Source organism: Geotrypetes seraphini, chromosome 3 (assembly GCF_902459505.1).
Source record: "Geotrypetes seraphini chromosome 3, aGeoSer1.1, whole genome shotgun sequence".
NCBI classification, from domain to species: Eukaryota; Metazoa; Chordata; class Amphibia; order Gymnophiona; family Dermophiidae; genus Geotrypetes; species Geotrypetes seraphini.
In genome coordinates this window covers 57,360,194-57,379,187 of record NC_047086.1, presented here as the reverse complement: position 1 = coordinate 57,379,187, position 18,994 = coordinate 57,360,194, and the positions used below count along the sequence as shown (strand labels likewise).

Sequence of the window (18,994 nt, the reverse complement as noted above, 5' to 3'; positions counted from 1 at the left end):
AAATCAAAATGTTCATTATTACTACTTTTCTTAAAAATCTTACAAATTATATAATGCGATCCAAACTACATCTCTTCATAATTCTCTTTATATTCTTAAGTAGTGGCTATATCTTATTGTGTTACCTCATACCGGCTCGCTGAGAACAGAGTCATTCAAAGTCTTCAGGTCATCTGAATAACTCTACTCCGCCTATTTGCTTATATACGAAGCTGAACAGGAAGGGGTTGATCTAGTTGCATCCACGGATGTAAACCCCGCCAGGGAGATTCGGTATTGTACTATATGGCTAACCACTCAATATCCACATTCAAACCCTGTGGGAGTAGTGTCTGCCAGTTATATATAAACCGCTGTTCTTTCTGGATTAGGAATTTTGAAATATCTCCTTCAGTATTGTGAATTTGTATTAGCACTGTGTACTTAAGATCTTCCAGTGCATGTGATTTTTCCATCCAATGAGATACCAGGGGGGCGGAGACTTGATTTTTTCTTATGTTGCTCAGGTGTTCTATGATTCGCGTTTTGATCATACGGATCGTTTGTCCTATGTAGAGTTTTTTGCAAGGACATTGTATGCAGTAAATGACTTTTTTCGATTCACAGTCTGTTCCCGTGTTTAATCTAAAGCGTTGTCCTTCCTTTCCCGGAATCTCTATGTGATCGGTATCCAGTATATAACTACAGACCCTACATTTCCCACAGGGTTTATGAGGAAGCATGTTCCTGGCATTGTAATGATTTGGATTATGTTTTAACTGTTCTCCTATATTTTTGGCTCTGGAAAACGCAAATTTAGGTTGGTTATATAAAGATGGATAGTACTGTAATATTTTCCAATGCTTCAATATAATGCGTTTTATGGCATTGCTTTTGTTAGTATACGGCATGACACAAATTATATTTTGTTCTTCTTTCTTCTTTTGCTTATCTTGCATTAACCAAGTTCGGTGACAGTTTTTTGCCCTTTTCCATGCTTTCTTAACGGTTTTCGCAGGATACCCTCTATTTACAAATTTGCTATACATTTCATTCGCCTCTTTCTGAAAATCAGTTTCCTCTGAGCAGATTCTCCGTAAACGGAGAAACTGCCCAGTAGGTATGCTGTTTCTTAATGCCCGTGGGTGAAAACTCTGATACTGTAATAAGGTATTTCTATCCGATAGCTTTTTGTGTAGAGTGGTGGATATATATTGATCTTGTTTAATAATCTTTATATCTAAAAATGTAACTTGATTTCTATTTGTTGTATGAGTGAAAGTTATATTCTCATCTTTTTGATTAAGTTCTTCTAAAAATATATTTAAATTTTCTTCTCCACCACTCCACACAAAAAAGATATCGTCTATGAATCGCTTCCAGCACTCAACGTGCTGGAAGTGTGGTGATGTATAAACATGTTTTTCCTCGAACTGAGTCATATAGAGGCAAGCTAATGTTGGGGCCACTGTGGCCCCCATTGCTACCCCCTTTGTTTGAAGAAAAATATCATTTTCAAACTTGAAATAATTATTGTATATGACTAATTCTGCTAATTTTGTCAACAAAGATGTTTTCTGATCTGTTAATTTGAGTTTCAATAATTGTGTCTTAACTAAATTTGTTGCTTCCTTCTGTGGAACATTAGTATATAATGCCACTACATCGGCCGTGACTAATATTGAGTCTTCTGTTATTGAACTTCGCGAATATTGTTCTATAATTTGTAAAAAATGTGATGAATCTTTGATGTATGACTCAGCCCGAGGAACCAGATGTTTTAATTGACTGTCTAGATATTGGGATATAGGTTCTAAGACTGAGCCTATTCCAACAACTATTGGGCGACCCGGTGGTTTTATGTCTGATTTGTGAATTTTAGGTATGAAATTAATTTTGGGTATTCTGGGAAAATCGCTAGTGAGAAATTTACTTTCTTTAATTGTGAGTATTTGTTGGTCCCTGGCGGTGTTTATCATTTCATCTATTTGTGTTTTGATCTGTATAGTTGGATCCTGCTGTAGCTTTGTATAGTATGTGTTGTCAAATAGTTGACGCAAGGCTTCTGCCTTATAATCTTTGTAATCCTGGATGACAATTCCCCCTCCTTTGTCGGCCCTAGAAATAATTATTGATTGATCTGCTTGAAGGCCTTGTATAATATTCCTCTGTGCGTGAGTTAAATTCGAATGATTAATGGGTCTGCCTTGAGATTCTAGGTGCTGGACATCCCTTAGGACTAATTTTTCAAAGGTTGTTATTAAGGGATCCGGTTGTCCTGGTGGTGTCCATGTAGATTTAAGTTTCAACCCCTCTGGTAAAGAAGGTACATGTAATGTAATGTAATGTAATTTATTTCTTATATACCGCTACATCCGTTAGGTTCTAAGCGGTTTACAGAAAATATACATTAAGATTAGAAATAAGAAAGGTACTTGAAAAATTCCCTTACTGTCCCGAAGGCTCACAATCTAACTAAAGTACCTGGAGGGTAATAGAGAAGTGAAAAGTAGAGTTAGAGGAAAAATAGAAATAATATAAACATTTTAACAAGACAGCATTGATCTAAATACTTTGGAAGGTAGAAGAGAGGAGAGAAAGGAATAGAAGCAGAAGGGGGAGCTGTTGAACAGTAGAATTTTGGAGAAATTTAAATGATAGAAATAGAACAAAACAAAGACAAAAGGCAAAACAATAGATAAGATTAAAGATAAATCATAAGCTGGAAAGAAAAATAAAATAAAACTTTGTCTTCAATCCACGGTTTCAGCGTCAGTGATGAAGTGGAGCAAGTAAGTTTAGGAGGAGCGATTGACGTTTCCAGAAAGGGCTTCTTCAGGGAAGAGACTTGGCAGACAGTCCCAGGATGCCTATGTCTCCTCCCCTGCGATGTTCTCCCATCCATGCATTCCCTCCCAGACACACTGCCCGTGCCCCAGCCGCTCCAAGGAGGCTGCCCCAGATGAGGCCCACGGTGAATGCAGGATTCTCTCCTCTGCGGGAAAGCCACCCGGAGCCGACAGTCGATCTTCTTAGCGGATTGCATGGGGGGAAGAGTTCACACTCTTGGTAGGATCGGGTCTGTGTGCTCTCGGTGGTTGTGGCTGGTCTCGTTGCTGGCTTAGGTGTAAAAGCAGTTGATCTCCACTGCTGCTGATATTTAAAAGCAGGCAGATTGATCTCTCCAATGGACTGCAGGGGGAGGAGTTCACACTCCTGGCAGGATCGGGTCTGTGGGCTCTTGGTGGTTGCGGATGGACCCGCTGCTGCTTAGGTGTAAAAGCAGTTGTTTTCCCAATGCTGCTGATATTTAAAAGCAGGCAGATTGATCTCTCCAACAAATTGTATGGTGAAGAACATACACGTCTGGCTGGATTGGGACAAAAGCTCTCGATAGTGGTGGCTGGTCTTGGTGCTGCTTAGGTGTAAAAAACAGTTGATCTTTCTAGTGGACTGCAGGGGGAGGTGGAGCTCACACTCTTGGTTGGATCGGGTCTGTGTGCTCTTGTTAGTTGCGGATAGTTCCGCTGCTGCTGAGGTGTAAAAGCAGTTGATTTCCCACTGTTGCTGATATTTAAAAGCAGGTAGATTGATCTCTCCAATGGACTGCAGAGGGAGGAGCTCACATGCCTGGCTGGATCGGGGCAAAGGGCTCTTGGTAGTGGTGGCTGGTCCTGCTGCTGCTTAGATGTAAAAGCAGTTGATTTTCCTAGCGAACTGCAGGGAGGGTGGAGCTCATATTTTTGCAGGACCGGGACTGTGGGTTTCTGGTGGGTTGGTCCCGTTGCTGCTTAGGTGTAAAAGCAATTGATCTCCCACTGCTGCTGATATTTAAAAGCAGGCAGATTGTCCAGGGAGAGGAGCTCTGCACTCAAACTGCCATCCTCCTCGCCTCCAAGTTCCAAGTACATTTGTTTGTTTATCATAAAAAAAGTGCTTCAATTTAATTGATCGAAAGAATCTTTGGAGGTGTGTTCTAGCTTCAAAGCTAGAAAGGTGAATAAAAAAGACATAGAGGGAAACAAAGTACAAACCACACAAGAAGCAAAAAAAAAAAAAAAAGCACAATGGTCCTTCAAGTTCCAAGCAGTCAAGCTTAAGTTTATTATAAGACCCAACAAAGAGAACAAGTGGGGCGTGGGACAGAGCATGTCAACCTTGGGACAAACAATCTTTTATTTCTATAAATTCAAAAATTAATACAGAATCACATGACTAAAAGCACATGTATAAAGAGTCCTATGAACGTAATGTCCTTATGTTGAAAGAATCCAGCTGATGACTCGACATGGTCCGTGTTTCGGCCCCCAGGTAGAGGCCTGCCTCAGATGTGTGTCTTTTGGTCTGAAAAGAATATACTTGGCATGAATAAACATAAAGGCTGCATGAATAAAACCAGCAGAGAGCCTGGTGGTAGTGTGAGAGACCAGGGGAGTGAATGACAGGAGAGTCCTCATAGAGAGCAGCTGAGGAGCTGGAAGAAGTCCTCAGGAACAGCCCTCAGAGAGAGACTGGCTGGGAGATTGGAAGAGTGTTCAGGGTATACATCTGGGATAAAATAACTAGTAGAGTCCTCAGTGCATGCATACAGGAAAAGACACCAGAGTAACTGGAAGGACCTGGAAGAAGGAGTAGGAGGAGGGCCCGATAGAGCTTGGAGTCTGGGGAGGGGCTCAAGTTTGATGACCAGCAAAGTTTCCAGGACCTGTGGGGACCCAATAGGCCGGGAAGCATAGGGACCAGTGGTGGCTCCACAAGAAGAGCTAGAAGAGTCAAGGTCTAAGGCTGAGGGGGTCTGGCAAGCAACCAGTGGAGGGAACAGCAAGACTGGTGGTGACTCGTGGAGAGACTGGTAATGGCACTGGAACCTGCCAAAAGAGCCCAAGATGAAGCAGCATGAGAGACCTGGGAGAACATTGACCAAAGGTCTGGCAAGTTACCAGTGAAGGGACTGGCGGGGGTCAGTGGCAACCGGAGGAGAGACCGGTAATGGCATTGGAAGCTGCTGGAAGACCTGGAGAGCCAATGAAGGGTTGAGAGAGGACCTCGAAGAGCTGGGAGGACTGTGGAGTCCAGGGAGGGCTTGGAGATGACCAGGAGGAGCCTGGTGAGACCTGGACAGGGATTTTAATGGAATGTACAGTATAATGTATGTGTTAACTGTTGTGCAGAGGAGAGGTGACGGGTAATAACCGCTCAGCCCGATCACATGATCACACATAGTTAATGATATTTACAGTGCTGAGCATTCAAATATTTGACGACTGAGAACTCCCGTTGCATTGTTTGAACTAAAAAAAAAAACACCCAACTCATGGCATTAAGGCACAGAAATGACACTATGCTATACAACTGCAGAAAACTTCCCAAAATGTCATGCCCCCTTTTGAGTTGCATGCCAGGAGATTTACGTAGGTGCCTAGGCTTAGAGTATGTCATGCACAAAGATGCGGGGACAAATCCCAATTATTGACAACTAACTGTCATAACTGATTGTTAACAATTAATTAATTGCTAGTTAATGGCTTGTTAAATAATTTATTTGCGTGTACATCTTCGCTCTGTGCCAAAATTTTGACACTCACATTTGGGTGCCATATAAAGAACAAGGGAGTTAGTGCGTATCATTCCAGCCCTGACCAGCTCCCATTTTAGCAAAGAGCCAACCACACAATCAATCCTCTATATCACACAGAGAAAAGGCATGCGGTGCTTTCTTCAATGATACAGATTCACATAGTCACTTTTCTTCTACTGAGCTACCCATATGACCCAGATACATATAATTTAAGTAACAAATTATGTCTGTGTTCTTTCATTACAATATACTGTATTGGGATCAATGAATATACTAAATAATTCCATTTTGGCCTTTAAAACTCTGCTTCTTATATGCCTTGCAGGACAGTTTGCAGATATAAAAAATTGCACCCAATGTGCTAAAAGCTTTCTGTGCCTGTAGAGCACAGAAAACATTACCGCAACTATATTTCTTCATGCAAATGAGGCCATTGAAATATGCACTGAGGATTGCATTGCCTGAGCAGCCAGCTAAATCCATAAAACAGACAGGAATGAAGAATTCTATTTTCAGTTCTTTGTCAAAATGCCCAAAATAACTAGAATCATGCTGGAAGGCTTTAGTTCTTTACTTTTTTTTTTTTTATTATGAAGATTATTATTTGAATGGTATATTTGTTCATGTTGATTTTATGATTATCATTATCATTCTTATTACTACTGCTAGAAAGTACTACAAATGGAACATAAACTCACAGTGAATTGACTGACGTTCCATCAGCCATTTCCTATTTCCTTAAAAATTTAAATCATGGAGTACTAACTCTAACTACCATTATCTTGCTTCACAAGAAAAGAATGGTTTAAACTTAAAATTGGGTAGGTGCTAGGTGTAAAATGCTCACCTCGTGGCTGTGTGCACCTTTTAAACACAGGCAAGAATCAGACTTGAAACACAGGGTGGGAGGGGAATGGGGGATCACATATCTGGAACGGCCTATCTGGCTATCTATGACAATTACCCAAGCATTGCCTGTTCAGGAAAAGATTAAAGACATATCTCTTCCCGTAGTAGACTCAACTCTTCCCAGCCCTCTTCACCCCACAGACTGACATCAACTTGCTGTAAGCTGCAATGATTCCTTGTTGAAATTTGTGAGATATAAGAAGTTGTATTGTATACTGCCTTTTTGTGGCTTTCGCATTTCAGAACTGACATTCAAGGTGGTGAGTGTGTGAGGACTGAGTAACTTGCCTGGGGGGGGTCACAGGAAGAAGCACTGGGATTTGATCTCACAATCTCTGGACGCGGGGGAGGCAGCAGTTCTACCAGTGAGCCACACCTTCCCCCCCCCCCTTTTAAAGGGTGTTTCTATGAGCAGAAATCTATTTTGAAAGTCAAAGTTTTCATTAGCAGCATTGAAAAAGCACACAGAGGATTAGCACAGTACCCTGCCTCGCTGCCACCACTGGTTTCTGGCTGAACTTCAAGCTGCAAATTTATCCCGCTTGACATGAAGGCCTTGAGGCTTATTGATTCCTTGTGATGTATACATTAGATTTGTGCATATTGCACAATTGTTTGTATTAGGGGTTTGCTCTTCTGCATCTTATAAATTTGCCCATTCCTCTCAGAGAAATGATAGAGAAATTAAAACTCAGGTATGAAGTGGTAACAGAGGGTTGTAGTTCTTTTCCTATTTTAACTGTCTGTCAAAGCCATACCTGCTGTACATCACATCAGTGGCGTACCAAGGGGGAGGCATGGGGGCGATCCGCCCCGGGTGCCAATCCCTGAGGGGGTGCTCCCGGTCCGGTTCCCCCCCCCCTGCGCCGGGTGTCGCGTCTGGAAACAGCCTGCAGCAAGATCGCGATGCCAGCGATCTTTGCGTGCTTCGGCTGTTTCCTCCGGCACGGTCCCGCCCCTCCTCTGATGTCAGAGGAGGGGCGGGACCGCGGCGGAGGAAACAGCCGAAGCAAGCAAAGATCGCTGACATCGCGCGATCTTGCTGCAGGCTGTTTCCCCAGGGAAATGAAGCGTGGAGGCCGGGGGAATGAGCAGTGCTTCGTGGTGGTGGTGGTGGGGCCTAGCGGTCCTTCGAGGTAGTAGGGGGGGGGGGCAGCAGGCCTTCAGGGTGGGGTGGGCAGGCAGACTTTGTGGAGGGGGGGCGACAGGCCTTCAGGGGGACAGGCCTTCAAGGGGGACAGGCAGGCCTTCGGGGGGGGTGACAGGCTGTCGGGGGGGTGCAGGCCTTCAAGGGGGGGACAGGCCTTCGAGAGGGGTGTAGGTCTTCGGTAGGGGTGCAGGCCTTCGGGGGGGTGCAGGCCTTCAAGGGGGGGCAGACCTTCAGGGGGGGCAGGCCTTCGAGGGGGGTGTAGGCCTTTGGGGGGGTGCAGGCCTACGGGGGGCAGGCCTTCGGGGGGGCAGGCCTTCAAGGGGAACAAGCAGGCAGGCCTTCAAGGGGGGGCAGGCCTTTAAGGGGGGCAGGCCTTCAAGGGGGGGACAGGCCGAGGGGGGTGTAGGTCTTCGGTGGGGGTGCAGGCCTTCGGGGGGTGCAGGCCTTCAAGGGGGGCAGGCCTTCAGGGGGGCAGGCCTTCGAGGGGGGTGTAGGCCTTTGGGGGGGTGCAGGCCTTCAAGGGGGGGAAAGGCCTTCAGGGGGGCAGGCCTTCAAGGGGAACAGGCAGGCAGGCCTTCAAGGGGGGGGGACAGGCCTTCGAGGGGGGTGTAGGCCTTCTGGGGGATGCAGGCCTTCAGGGGGGTGCAGGCCTTCAAGGGGGGGACAGGCCTTCAGGGGGGGCAGGCCTTCAAGGGGGGGGGACAGGCCTTCAGCGGGGGCAGGCCTTCAAGGGGAGCAGGCAGGCAGGCCTTCAAGGGGGGGACAGGCCTTCAGGGGTGGGATGCAGACCTTTAAGGGGGGACAGGCCTTCAGGGGAGGGGGGGCCCTGGTGTAGAAGTACACGGAGGGAAGGGGGAGGGGTTCAAAGAGACATGCATATGCCGGACTTTGGGTGGGAAGAAATAATGGGTCTGAAAATAGAGGAGAGAGAGAGAGGTGATGGACATGGGTTTTAGGGAGGGAAGGAACAGAAAGGGAGAGAAGTTGGACACAAGGGATGGTGTGGAGGGAGGGATAGAGATACTGGTTAGGAGGGTAGTTGGGAAAAGAAAAGGAGAAATGGTGGACCCTGGGGTGGTCGGGAAGGAGGGAGAGCTGCTGGATGAAAGGGTAGTTAAGAAAAGGTGGATCTGTGGAGGGAGACAAAAAAAGGAAAGATGCCAGACATCCAGGGGAGGGAAGGGAAACTGAAGGGGAGGACAGAGATGGCAGATGGATGGTTAGCATGGAGAAAGAAGAAAGAGAAAGAGACCCTGGCAAGCAAGTTATCAGAAGACAACCAGAGCCTTGGACTAGAGAATGACACGGTGAAAAAATTGGTCCCCGTCACCGCCCCGTCCCCGTCTCACCATCCCCGTCACCGCCCCGTCCCCGTCTCACCATCCCCGTCACCGCCCCGTCCCCGTCTCACCATCCTCTTCACCGCCCCGTCACCGCCACTGCCACCCCATTCACCGCCCCGTCACCGCCACTGCAATCCCATTCACTTTTCTTTATTTACGTATAAAGGAAACATTCTTTAAAACTTTAAAACTTTAAAACTTAGTTAAATATTAGTTAATAACTATACAAAAACAAAACACGCAGAGAAAAAAATAATTAATATAAATTCTCAAAACTGACACATTTTGATCACTAAATTTAAAATAGTTATTTTTCATACAGTTTTTCAATCACTAATCTTCCACCACCCCTGGGGCTAGCAATGCAAAAACAAACACGACATGTACTTTAAATGCTTACAAAGTCCCACCTCTTTACTAGAGATCTTACTGAGCTCCTTCAAACCCCCAAGCTCCCATCCCATACACCTCATTTGGGCCAAAAGGGTTTCCGAAAGTACTTTAGCCCAAAGAATGTAGGGCCTCCCTTTAGGTACAATTATTCCAAGGAACCCCAATGGCCAAAATTAGAACCCATGAAGGGACACAGAGCGTAGAAGTCTGCTTGGTGTTCTCTTTAAGTCTCAACTACTGGAGTTGCCATTGAAGCATATTCTAATCTGTCTTGCCATACATGAGACACACACTGTAGAAATCTGCCTGACTTTGTTCTAATGTTCCAACTACTGAAATTGCTGTTGAAGCCCTATCTAACACATCCTAATCTGTCTTACCACACATGGAACAAAGACCATAGAAGTCTGTTCAACACTGGCCTTACTGTAGTTCCTCACAGCCAGAGTCGCTGTATAAGCAGTGCTGCAAGTCTCCCCTCCCCCCAGCGATCACGGCAGGAGGGCACCCAACCCCTCCTGTAGACCCCCCCAACGGCCCTCCCGACAATCGCAGCAGAAGGGTACCCAACCCCTCCTGCCGGTCCTCCCAATGGCCTCCCCTAAGATCGCCGGCAGGAGGGTACCCAACCCCTCCTGCTGGACCCCCCCCCCCAACGAACCCTCCCACCCCGGAACCCCCTTAGTCTTACTTTCCAAGTTGGACCGGACGGCTCCTCACACGTATGGCCAGCAGGCTTGCCTCCGTCCAAATGAGGCGGGCCCGCCCCTACCCTGCCCAACCCACAGGATCCTAGGGCCTGATTGGTCTAGGCACCTAAAGCCACTCCCGCTATAGGAGGGGCCTTAGGTGCTTGGGCCAATCAGGCCCTAGGATCCTGTGGGTTAGGCAGGGGAGGGGAGGGGCAGGCCCGCCTCATTTGGACGGAGGCAGGCCTGCTGGCCAGACGAGCGAGGAGCTGTCCGGTCCAACTTGGAAAGTAAGACTAAGGGGGTTCCGGGGTGGGAGGGTTCGTTGGGGGGGGGTCCAGCAGGAGGGGTTGGGTACCCTCCTGCCGGCGATCTTAGGGGAGGCCATTGGGAGGACCGGCAGGAGGGGTTGGGTACCCTCCTGCCGGCGATCTTAGGGGAGGCCATTGGGAGGACCGGCAGGAGGGGTTGGGTACCCTTCTGCTGCGATTGGCAGGAAGGGTTGATCTGACAAATGAGGAGCACGGTGAAACACAGGTAAATAGCGGTTCCTAGAAGGGGGTACATTGGCCCGCGGGGACAAACCTGTTCACCGTTTCCGCGGTCGGTGAATGGCCTTGTCCCCGTCACCGCAGCGACTGCTAGTTTTCTTCCCCGTTTTCGGCGGTGACCCGCGGCTTAAATGCGGTGGCCGCGGGTAAACCGTCACCGTGTCATTCTCTACCTTGGACCAACAAGATTTGAAAAATAACCAGACAACAAAAAGGTAGAAAAACTAATTTTATTTTCTGTTTTGTGATTACAATATGTCAGATTTGAAATGTGTATCCTGCCAGAGCTGGTGTTAGACCGCAAACGTGAGCTAGGATTTAACAGAGAGAGGAAAAGTCCTTTTTGTTTCTTTATTTTATTTACACCACAGCGCCAGTGTGGTTAGGAGAAGCCAAAGGGGGGTGAAAAAGCTATAAAATAAACCCACCAGAATGTTTGAAAAAAACACCCAATTGGGCAGGAAAATCGAATCGATAAACCAATTCAATAGGCTGAATCGAATCAAAAATTTTTTTTCCTGAATCTGGCAGCACTAGTTTGCGCTACTGTCTTAGACTTTAGGACCTGGGATTGGGGAGAGATGGCATCCTCAGTACTTTATAATGCAAGTGAAATGAGGATTTGGTCAGATTTTTGAAGGGTCTGCACTCTGCAGAAGAAAAATATTATATAGGCCGGGGACATGAGACAGCAGGAAATGGGAACTTTTCTTCCTTCTATTTTTGTGAATGGCAAGGCTGAGGATGTCAGAGAGTTCAGTTAAAATATGTGCTTTATAAGAAAATATAATAATGTGTTTTATAAAGTTTATAACATTGCTGGCCTACCCGGTGAGGTGTTCCTAGTGGTGATGGTGGCAGCGTGTCAATGTGTTGAGAGGAAGAGGTGATCTGGGAAATTCTGCTGAGCAAACTCCGGGCCCATTTTCACCCCCCAGTTAGTCCACTCCACTCAACTAGTCCACACACTGAGTGGGTCTTTGGGTGTTGTTCCTGGGTAGTTGTTTTGGGATCTCTTCCAGTGGTTTGTCAGTATCTCCTTCTGGTCCAAGGAAGAAAACTTTGTTAACCTTAGCACTGACCTAAATAATATGTTTGTAACAGCGCTGCTTGTGTGGCATTAGTCTATGTAGTGATCGAAAGAAAAAAACAGACCTTTGCACATTTTTGCACTATATGGAGGGTGTATGAGGAGATTCACATTTCCTGCACAGCTAAGTCCGTGTGAAGTTACCTTGTGCTGTATTTGACATCTTGCAAAGTCTCTGTTTGGAAGGAAAGATCTCAGCTTAAAAATGAAGTGGCCAGAAGTTATGGTAAAAGCAGATAGCGTAGCTGGTTTTAAGAAAGGTTTGGACAAATTCCTGGAGGAAAAGTCCTTAGTCTGTTATTAAGACATGGGGGAAACATCTACTTGCCCTGGATCGGTAGCATGAAATGTTGCTACTCTTTGGGTTTTGACCAGGTACTAGTGACCTGGATTGGCTTCCATGAGAATGGGTTACTGGGCATGATGGACCATTGGTCTGACCCAGTTAGGCTATTCTTATGTTATGTTCTCATCTGTAGGGGCCTTTGTTTTCACTTCTTATTTTAATGTATTTTTTTTCTGAGAACTTAGCAGTGTTTTTTATAATGGGAACAAAAATGGAAGAGAATTAATGTGTGTTAAATGGGGGGGGGGTAAATAATTTCTTCAGCTAAATAATTCAATCCACCTCAACCAGACATAGAACTCACGCACCATTCACACACCCTCCAACCAAAAACGTCAAAAGAAAAAAAACAGTTTGACAACCTCCTAGCCATTCGAGCTGCAACATTCGACCCCCAACTCTACAACCTATTGACCTCAACCACAAACTACAAAACCTTCAAAAAAGAAATAAAAACCCTTCTATTCAAAAACACATAAAACTGAACTAAAACAATCAGAACTGTCCCAAGCATCACCTGCAACTACTCCATATGTACTTCTGATGTCATGACAATTCAGACATAATTTATGTTATGTTATGGTATGTTTGGAATAATGGTTACATATATGAGGTTCAATAAAATAAAATTTTCACTGCCTGTTTCTATTATGACCATTTATTCAGTTTCATGGTTATTACAAAAAATATTTTTTTACATGGGGGGGGGGGGTGTCAAAAAATTATGGGCCCCAGGTGCCACATACCCTAGGTACGCCACTGCATCACATCTCCATAAAGGCGATTAATAATGCCCAATAAATAAATATATAAAATAAAGCTGCATCAACAACAATAATACATATTATTTGGCCCCTGACACATGTTAAACAGCAATTACATGCATTCTGTTACCGTAAAGCATGTTCATATACTGTATGTTAGGATGGGGTATACAATAATTGAATCCAAAGCATGCAAATGCATGCACAATATCTTTGTACTGTAAGCCATTCACAGCCACAGACTAAATTAACCTTGGTATTCAATGCCAGGACATATCAATATGGAAACCAGGAAGTTAATTGGCACATGCCAATATTCAGAAAGTGAATGGTTAACTCAGCAGATAAAGTTAGGATAGCCTTTTTGTTGAGTATTGTTGCTAACTGGATAAGTAGCAGCCTACACATTGTCCCGGACTGCCCCTATCCTAGATGGTTAAAGAATGGCTGGTCAGCGCCAATATTCACTGACACTAACTCCCTAAGGTCCCCTCAAATGCATTCTTCCTGAAGAGATACCTTTCCTCAAGGCTTTTAGCCCTTATACTGCAACTTGACCCCCAGTAGTAGTACCACAGAACTAGCACTAGGGTTTTCCAGCACATTTAGGAAAAGGAATGTCTGAGGATCGCTCTTTCTCTGAACCGACTAGACACCAGAATTTTGACCAGGTAGGCCCAGGGTGGTCTACAGAAGAGCAAAGGGTCTTGGGAGCAAAGGTGGATTCTTCTGAAGATCAAGCGGGAATTCAGAAGGGGAAATGTGTTGAATAGGTAGGGGAGGAGTTCAAGGGTACCTTAGGCAGGGGTTCTTTGAAGGGTGTCTTCAAAGGGAAGGGGGACACTTTTTTTTATTATTCTTTGGCCCCTTAAAATGCAGCTCAGGTTTTCAGACCATGGGTTAGAGCAGTGGTTCCCAACCCTTTCCTGGAGGACCACCAGGCCAATCGGGTTTTCAGGATAGCCCTAATGAATATGCATGGAGCAGATTTGCATGCCTGTCACCTCCATTATATGTAAATCTCTCTCATGCATATTCATTAGGGCTAGCCTGAAAACCCGATTGGCCTGGTGGTTGAGAACCACTGGATTAGAGGACAAATGCCCCAGGCCATACAAATGCTACAGCTTGCAAAGTTGATCACATGTTGTGTTATTCAAATACTGCGGAAGTCATTAACCTATGGTACTGAGATACTGTAGGTTATGAACTCAACTTCTACCACATCTTAAAAATTATCCCTCAAATTCATCTAAGGTAAACACTGTAAAATTAATTGTTGCCTATTTGTGTTTTGTATATGGAACAGTTCTATTTAAGATTTCCAAATATATATTATAATTTAGAAATGAAGAGCTGAAGGGCACCCCCCTCCACCACAAAAAAAAACAAAAACATGCTAAACGCTCCAAGTTTATAAATGGTGCTCCAAGTTGGGCACTGTTTAGCACAGAGATCAACATCAATTGAACCCTGCTGTAGATTACCGAATTCTCTAAATTCTATAACAATGCATGCAAATCATAGAACACTCATTATCTGTCCATGCCCCTCCCATGGCCAAGCTCCTTTTCAGATCTGTGAAGAAAGATTTACACGCACGTCTTTCCAAAAAGATGTATGAGTAAATTCTAATTAGTTCCAATTAGTGCCAATTGATAGCAACCAATTATCAGTGCTAATTGGCTCATTAAATAATTAAATTGCATGCCCAATTTGGGAGCGCACTCAAATTTTTTAGTTGCAACTTTGAGCGTTCTAAATAGAATTAGGATGTAAATGTATTTTTTAATATAATTAACCAGAGAAACTTTAATTATGATATTCTGTCTTATAGCAAATGGCCAATGGAACCAATGGGGTCACTGGAGTGGATGTTCCAAATCATGTGATGGTGGTTGGGAAAGACGTATACGTATTTGTCAAGGTGCCTCTGTGACAGGGCAGCAGTGTGAAGGAACTGGTGAAGAAGTCAGAAGATGCAATGAACTCAGATGTCCTGGTGAGAAAGAAATGACAGCAGATTTATTTTTAAATGAAAAAAAATATATAAATATAAAAAAATGATAAATACAGTCAATTGCGAGTAACCCAGTTTGTGAGTGTTTTGCAAGACGAGCAAAACATTCTTGCAAAACTTGTCTCGCAAACTGAGTGTTGACTCCATTTGCTAGCACCCCCCCCCCCCCCACCGATAACCAGCATCGTTCCCCTCTGCTCACAAAGGCCCCCCGCTGGAACCGCCCCCCCCGTGTGAACCGGCACCCCCCGCCCGAACAACTTAAACTTACCCCCCCCATCTGGCACTGGCACGCAGCCCACTGGATGTGCCGGTGCCGCTAGAAGATCTTTCTGCTTCTGCCGGCTTTGAGCATGCATCTGCGCATGCTCAAGGACTTCTAATTCTCCCTCTCACTGAGATTCTCGGAGATCTCCGAGAATCTCGACGAGAGGGAGAATTAGAAGTCCTTGAGCATGCTCAAGGCCGGCAGAAGCAGGAAGATCTTCTAGCGGCACTGGCACCTCCTGTGGGCTGCGTGCCGGTGCCAGACAGGGGGGTAAGTTTAAGTTGTTCGGGCGGGGGGTGCCAGTTTGCATGGAGGGGGGGTCTTTGCGAATGGGGGGGAGCAGTGCCGCTGGCCTCAGGGGAGGGGGGTGGGAACGTATCAAAGCGAGTTTCCATTATTTCCTATGGGGAAACTCGCTTTGATATATGAGTATTTTGGTTTACCTGCATGCTTCTGGAACAAATTATGCTCGTAAACTAAGGTTCCACTGTAAATATATAACATTCTGATCAGTATAAAAACTGCAAGGATGGCAGCATTTCCTCAGAATAAGCAGTTGGATACAATTTGGGGAAGAGGTGGCTGAGAGCAGATATGATGGATCTCATACTGTACATTCTCAAGAGGAGGTAGAACAGGTAAATAGAGATAAGTTATTTACCCATTCAAACAGTCATGACTAGGGGGACACTCCATGAAAATAGGCAGCACGTTTAAAGAAATCAAAGAAACTATTTTACTTCTAAATGCAGAATTAAGAGATGGAATTTGTTGCCAGATGAAGTGATCCAAGGCAGTTAGCCCAGCGAGGATTAAAATATGTCTAGAAAACAAGTTCCTTGGAGAAAAGTTCTTAAACCATTATTAACTATGTAGACTTAGGAAAGCCACCTCTGATCTCTGGGTGTGAACATAAAGTGTGGGTTGGGAATTTTGCACAGTCCAATATGCATCTTTTGATTGTGCTTCAGACAGGTTTCTTCCATTGGGGTCAGGCGTGTTGATGGCTAAGGCAGACACTGAATCTGCATTCCATCTGTTAATCTGCAGAATAACACTGCGGTCTATGGTTGGCTTTTAGCCGGTTTTTATCGGTGATATGAAAGATTTTAGCAGTGACTTGGTAGTTGCTCAGAGCAAAGTGCTCTATGTGCAGGCTGGCTGCAGTAGCAGAGTGCATTCATAGTCTTTGGCTGCTTTCTTGTATTACTCTGCCTCAGCTCAGCAGGCACCCTCATTAATTTTCTAATTGTTTTTCTCAGTACAATACAAAAAAAAAAAATACTCATTCGCTCCTTGCGCTTAGCTTTCTCAACTGCGTTTCACCACATGACACAAATGCTCCATTTATGTATTGTTCCACAATTTCTACTCCGAAGACTTACTACCCCCACCTTGAACTTCCAAAGAAGTAGAAGCCCTAAAACTGTATCACCCAGCCAAGCAAAACCAAACCAGTCTCACAAGATAAACTCAGAATCCAAGGCGGACACTGCAGACTTGGCCACTGCGAATACTGGATCCTCAACAGTCCACACTCGGTTCTTGGATTTTGAAAAAGGATTTCCAGGCTGTGCCTGAAGTAAAGGAGTGTATCTAGCATTGTCCTCGACCCCCTGTATCCTTGGAAAACCCACCCCTTGCAGATCCCTGATTTCCACCCCATCCCCGAGGATGATGCTGACCCATACCCCAAAACCTTCACCGATGTGTCCTGTCATCTTTTAACTATGCAGTGCTGAGAATTCACAGCAACCTTCTCCGTAATCTGCTGCTGCTTAGAAGCCATCACACTGCAAAACTCCACCCATAAAAACACACTCTAAAGGCCTAGATGCACTAAACAGTCAGTAAGACCATGTGGGTCCATTGCGGTTCAATTTTTGGCCGATTCCAAAAAAGCGACTGATGCTCAAACAAATTTGCATGCAAATGATTTGAGCGGAGGTTCGTCATAATCCCCATCCAATCCCATCAATGAATCATAGTGAGGGTGACTCTTATACATGTGCAGAGCCTGAAGGGGAAGCCCAAATTTCTGAGAGGCAGAGGAAGCCCCGAAGCAGCCTCCTTCCACTCAGCAACTGTTCGGGGCAGGAAACCTTTTTCTTTTCTATGAACACAGATGTTGTGTGTGTTACCCATGCACAATATCTGTCCTCATTTAAAAAAAAAAAAAAAGTCATGCCAGCTACCCCCTTCTGACCACAGGAGTCGCACTGTGGATCCCTGAACCCCCTGATGATGACAGCCACCCCCGCAATGGTGATACACCCAGAGAGACAGGTGGGATGCCCACTGCCTCCTGCCTCAGTAACCTGATTGTGCATCCAGGCCACCTGCACCCCCCCCATGACACTGCCCCCGACTCTCTTCCTGGTACTCTCTCACACTCCCCCCGAAACCCCACACCCTATATAAAGATTCCCCCCTCCCACCACCTCACCATCAAGACTCCAAAAGAAAGCCCTGGTTGGCTGGTGGGCTGGGAGGGTCAGCTCAGACCCCCCAATCTCAAGCAACACCCAGCCCCTCCCCCATGCCTTGTTATAGAAGCCAGCAAGAAGGATTCCCATTCCCTATTGCCAGGAGGCTTGCCTCTTCAAAATGGCTGGGCCTTCCCCTTCTCTGTGAATCCTGGGATGCACTGGGGAGGGGCCTAAGGCTCCAATTGGCCTGGATATTTTAAGTCCTTCTGATGGGAGGGGCCTTAGGTATCTGGGCCAATCAGGGTCTTAGGCCATCTTCCAGGTGCTTCCAAAAAGTATCATAAAGGGGAGAGATGGACATTTTTCTCACCAAATCCTTCCAATTCGCTATTTCCAAACCTATTTTCTAGACAGATATCTATACTTTTGATTAGTAGTTTGTCTAAATCTCAAGGGGATGTGTTTGAGGTATGCTGAGGGCAGGACTAGGTTGGGCTTATGACTTGAATGGTTTTCTTCCAAAAAAGTGCCCAAACTGACCATATGACCACTTCAGCATGACACCCATACTCTTCCAGTGGTCACTGACCCCCTCCCACCCTCAAAGATATAAATGAAACAATACATATCTGCCTGTATGACAGCTTCAGATGTTATGGGTAGTCCTAGTAGAGCAGCAAGCATGTTCCTGGAGTAGCCTGGTGGACAGTGTAGTCAACCATAGGATGGGGGCTCAGGGCCATATTTCACTCTAGCCATTACATTTATGGTGGAATCTGTGAGTCTTACAAACTCCACCCAAATCCCACATGTGAGGTGACACTTGCCGCCATAAGAGCTATTGGGGTGGTGTACAGTTGGGTCTACTATGTTTTGGGTGGGTTTTGGACGGCTCACCATACACCATAAGGAGGTTGTGGCAAGATGTGTACCTGGGACCTTTTATGTGAAATGCACTACAATGTGCTCCCTATGATGCCCCGCTGCTCTGCTGGGATGTTTGTGTGGCCAGTCTAGTAAAAATGCTGGCCCCTCTTAGATCTCAATCACTTGCTCTGTTATATTTTCAAAAATGGTTCAAAAAGATAGATGCACAGTGGACAAACATCCATTTATGAAAAAAGAAGAGACGTTTTGCAGTTATGAAAATAGGCACATTCGCTACTGGGATTTTGCGTGTCTTCTGCAAAATATCAAAACTTGGATTTAGACATCACATCAAAAATGTCCCTCAGAGTGAACACATGTATATGGAGTTTTGTGAAGCTCAGAGCCCTGGGCCTAGATTCACTAAACCTCAACGATCTGGGTGATCTGTGGGCAATCTATGGCCGAGTCTTGGCAGGCGACCGATTCACTACAGCATCCTCATGCAAATGAAGTGATCGGATGCACACCCCTTACCAACCCCATGGATCACTCCAGAGCGATCCAGACGCATGCGCAGACCATTCTCTTTGCCTGTAGATGTGATCCACGCATGTG

The 18,994-nt window shown here is 45.5% G+C and overlaps 1 protein-coding gene across 5 annotated transcripts in view; it reads left to right on the top strand.

The window, feature by feature from the left end:
- ADGRB3 (adhesion G protein-coupled receptor B3) overlaps window positions 1-18,994 on the top strand; it is a 1,500,610-nt gene that overhangs the window by 583,935 nt on the left and 897,681 nt on the right. For all 5 annotated transcript variants that reach the window (XM_033937354.1, XM_033937350.1, XM_033937352.1 and 2 more), the window contains one exon: window positions 14,630-14,794. In XM_033937354.1, the coding sequence (XP_033793245.1) occupies window positions 14,630-14,794 (165 nt within the window). The remainder of the gene's footprint in view (window positions 1-14,629; window positions 14,795-18,994) is intronic.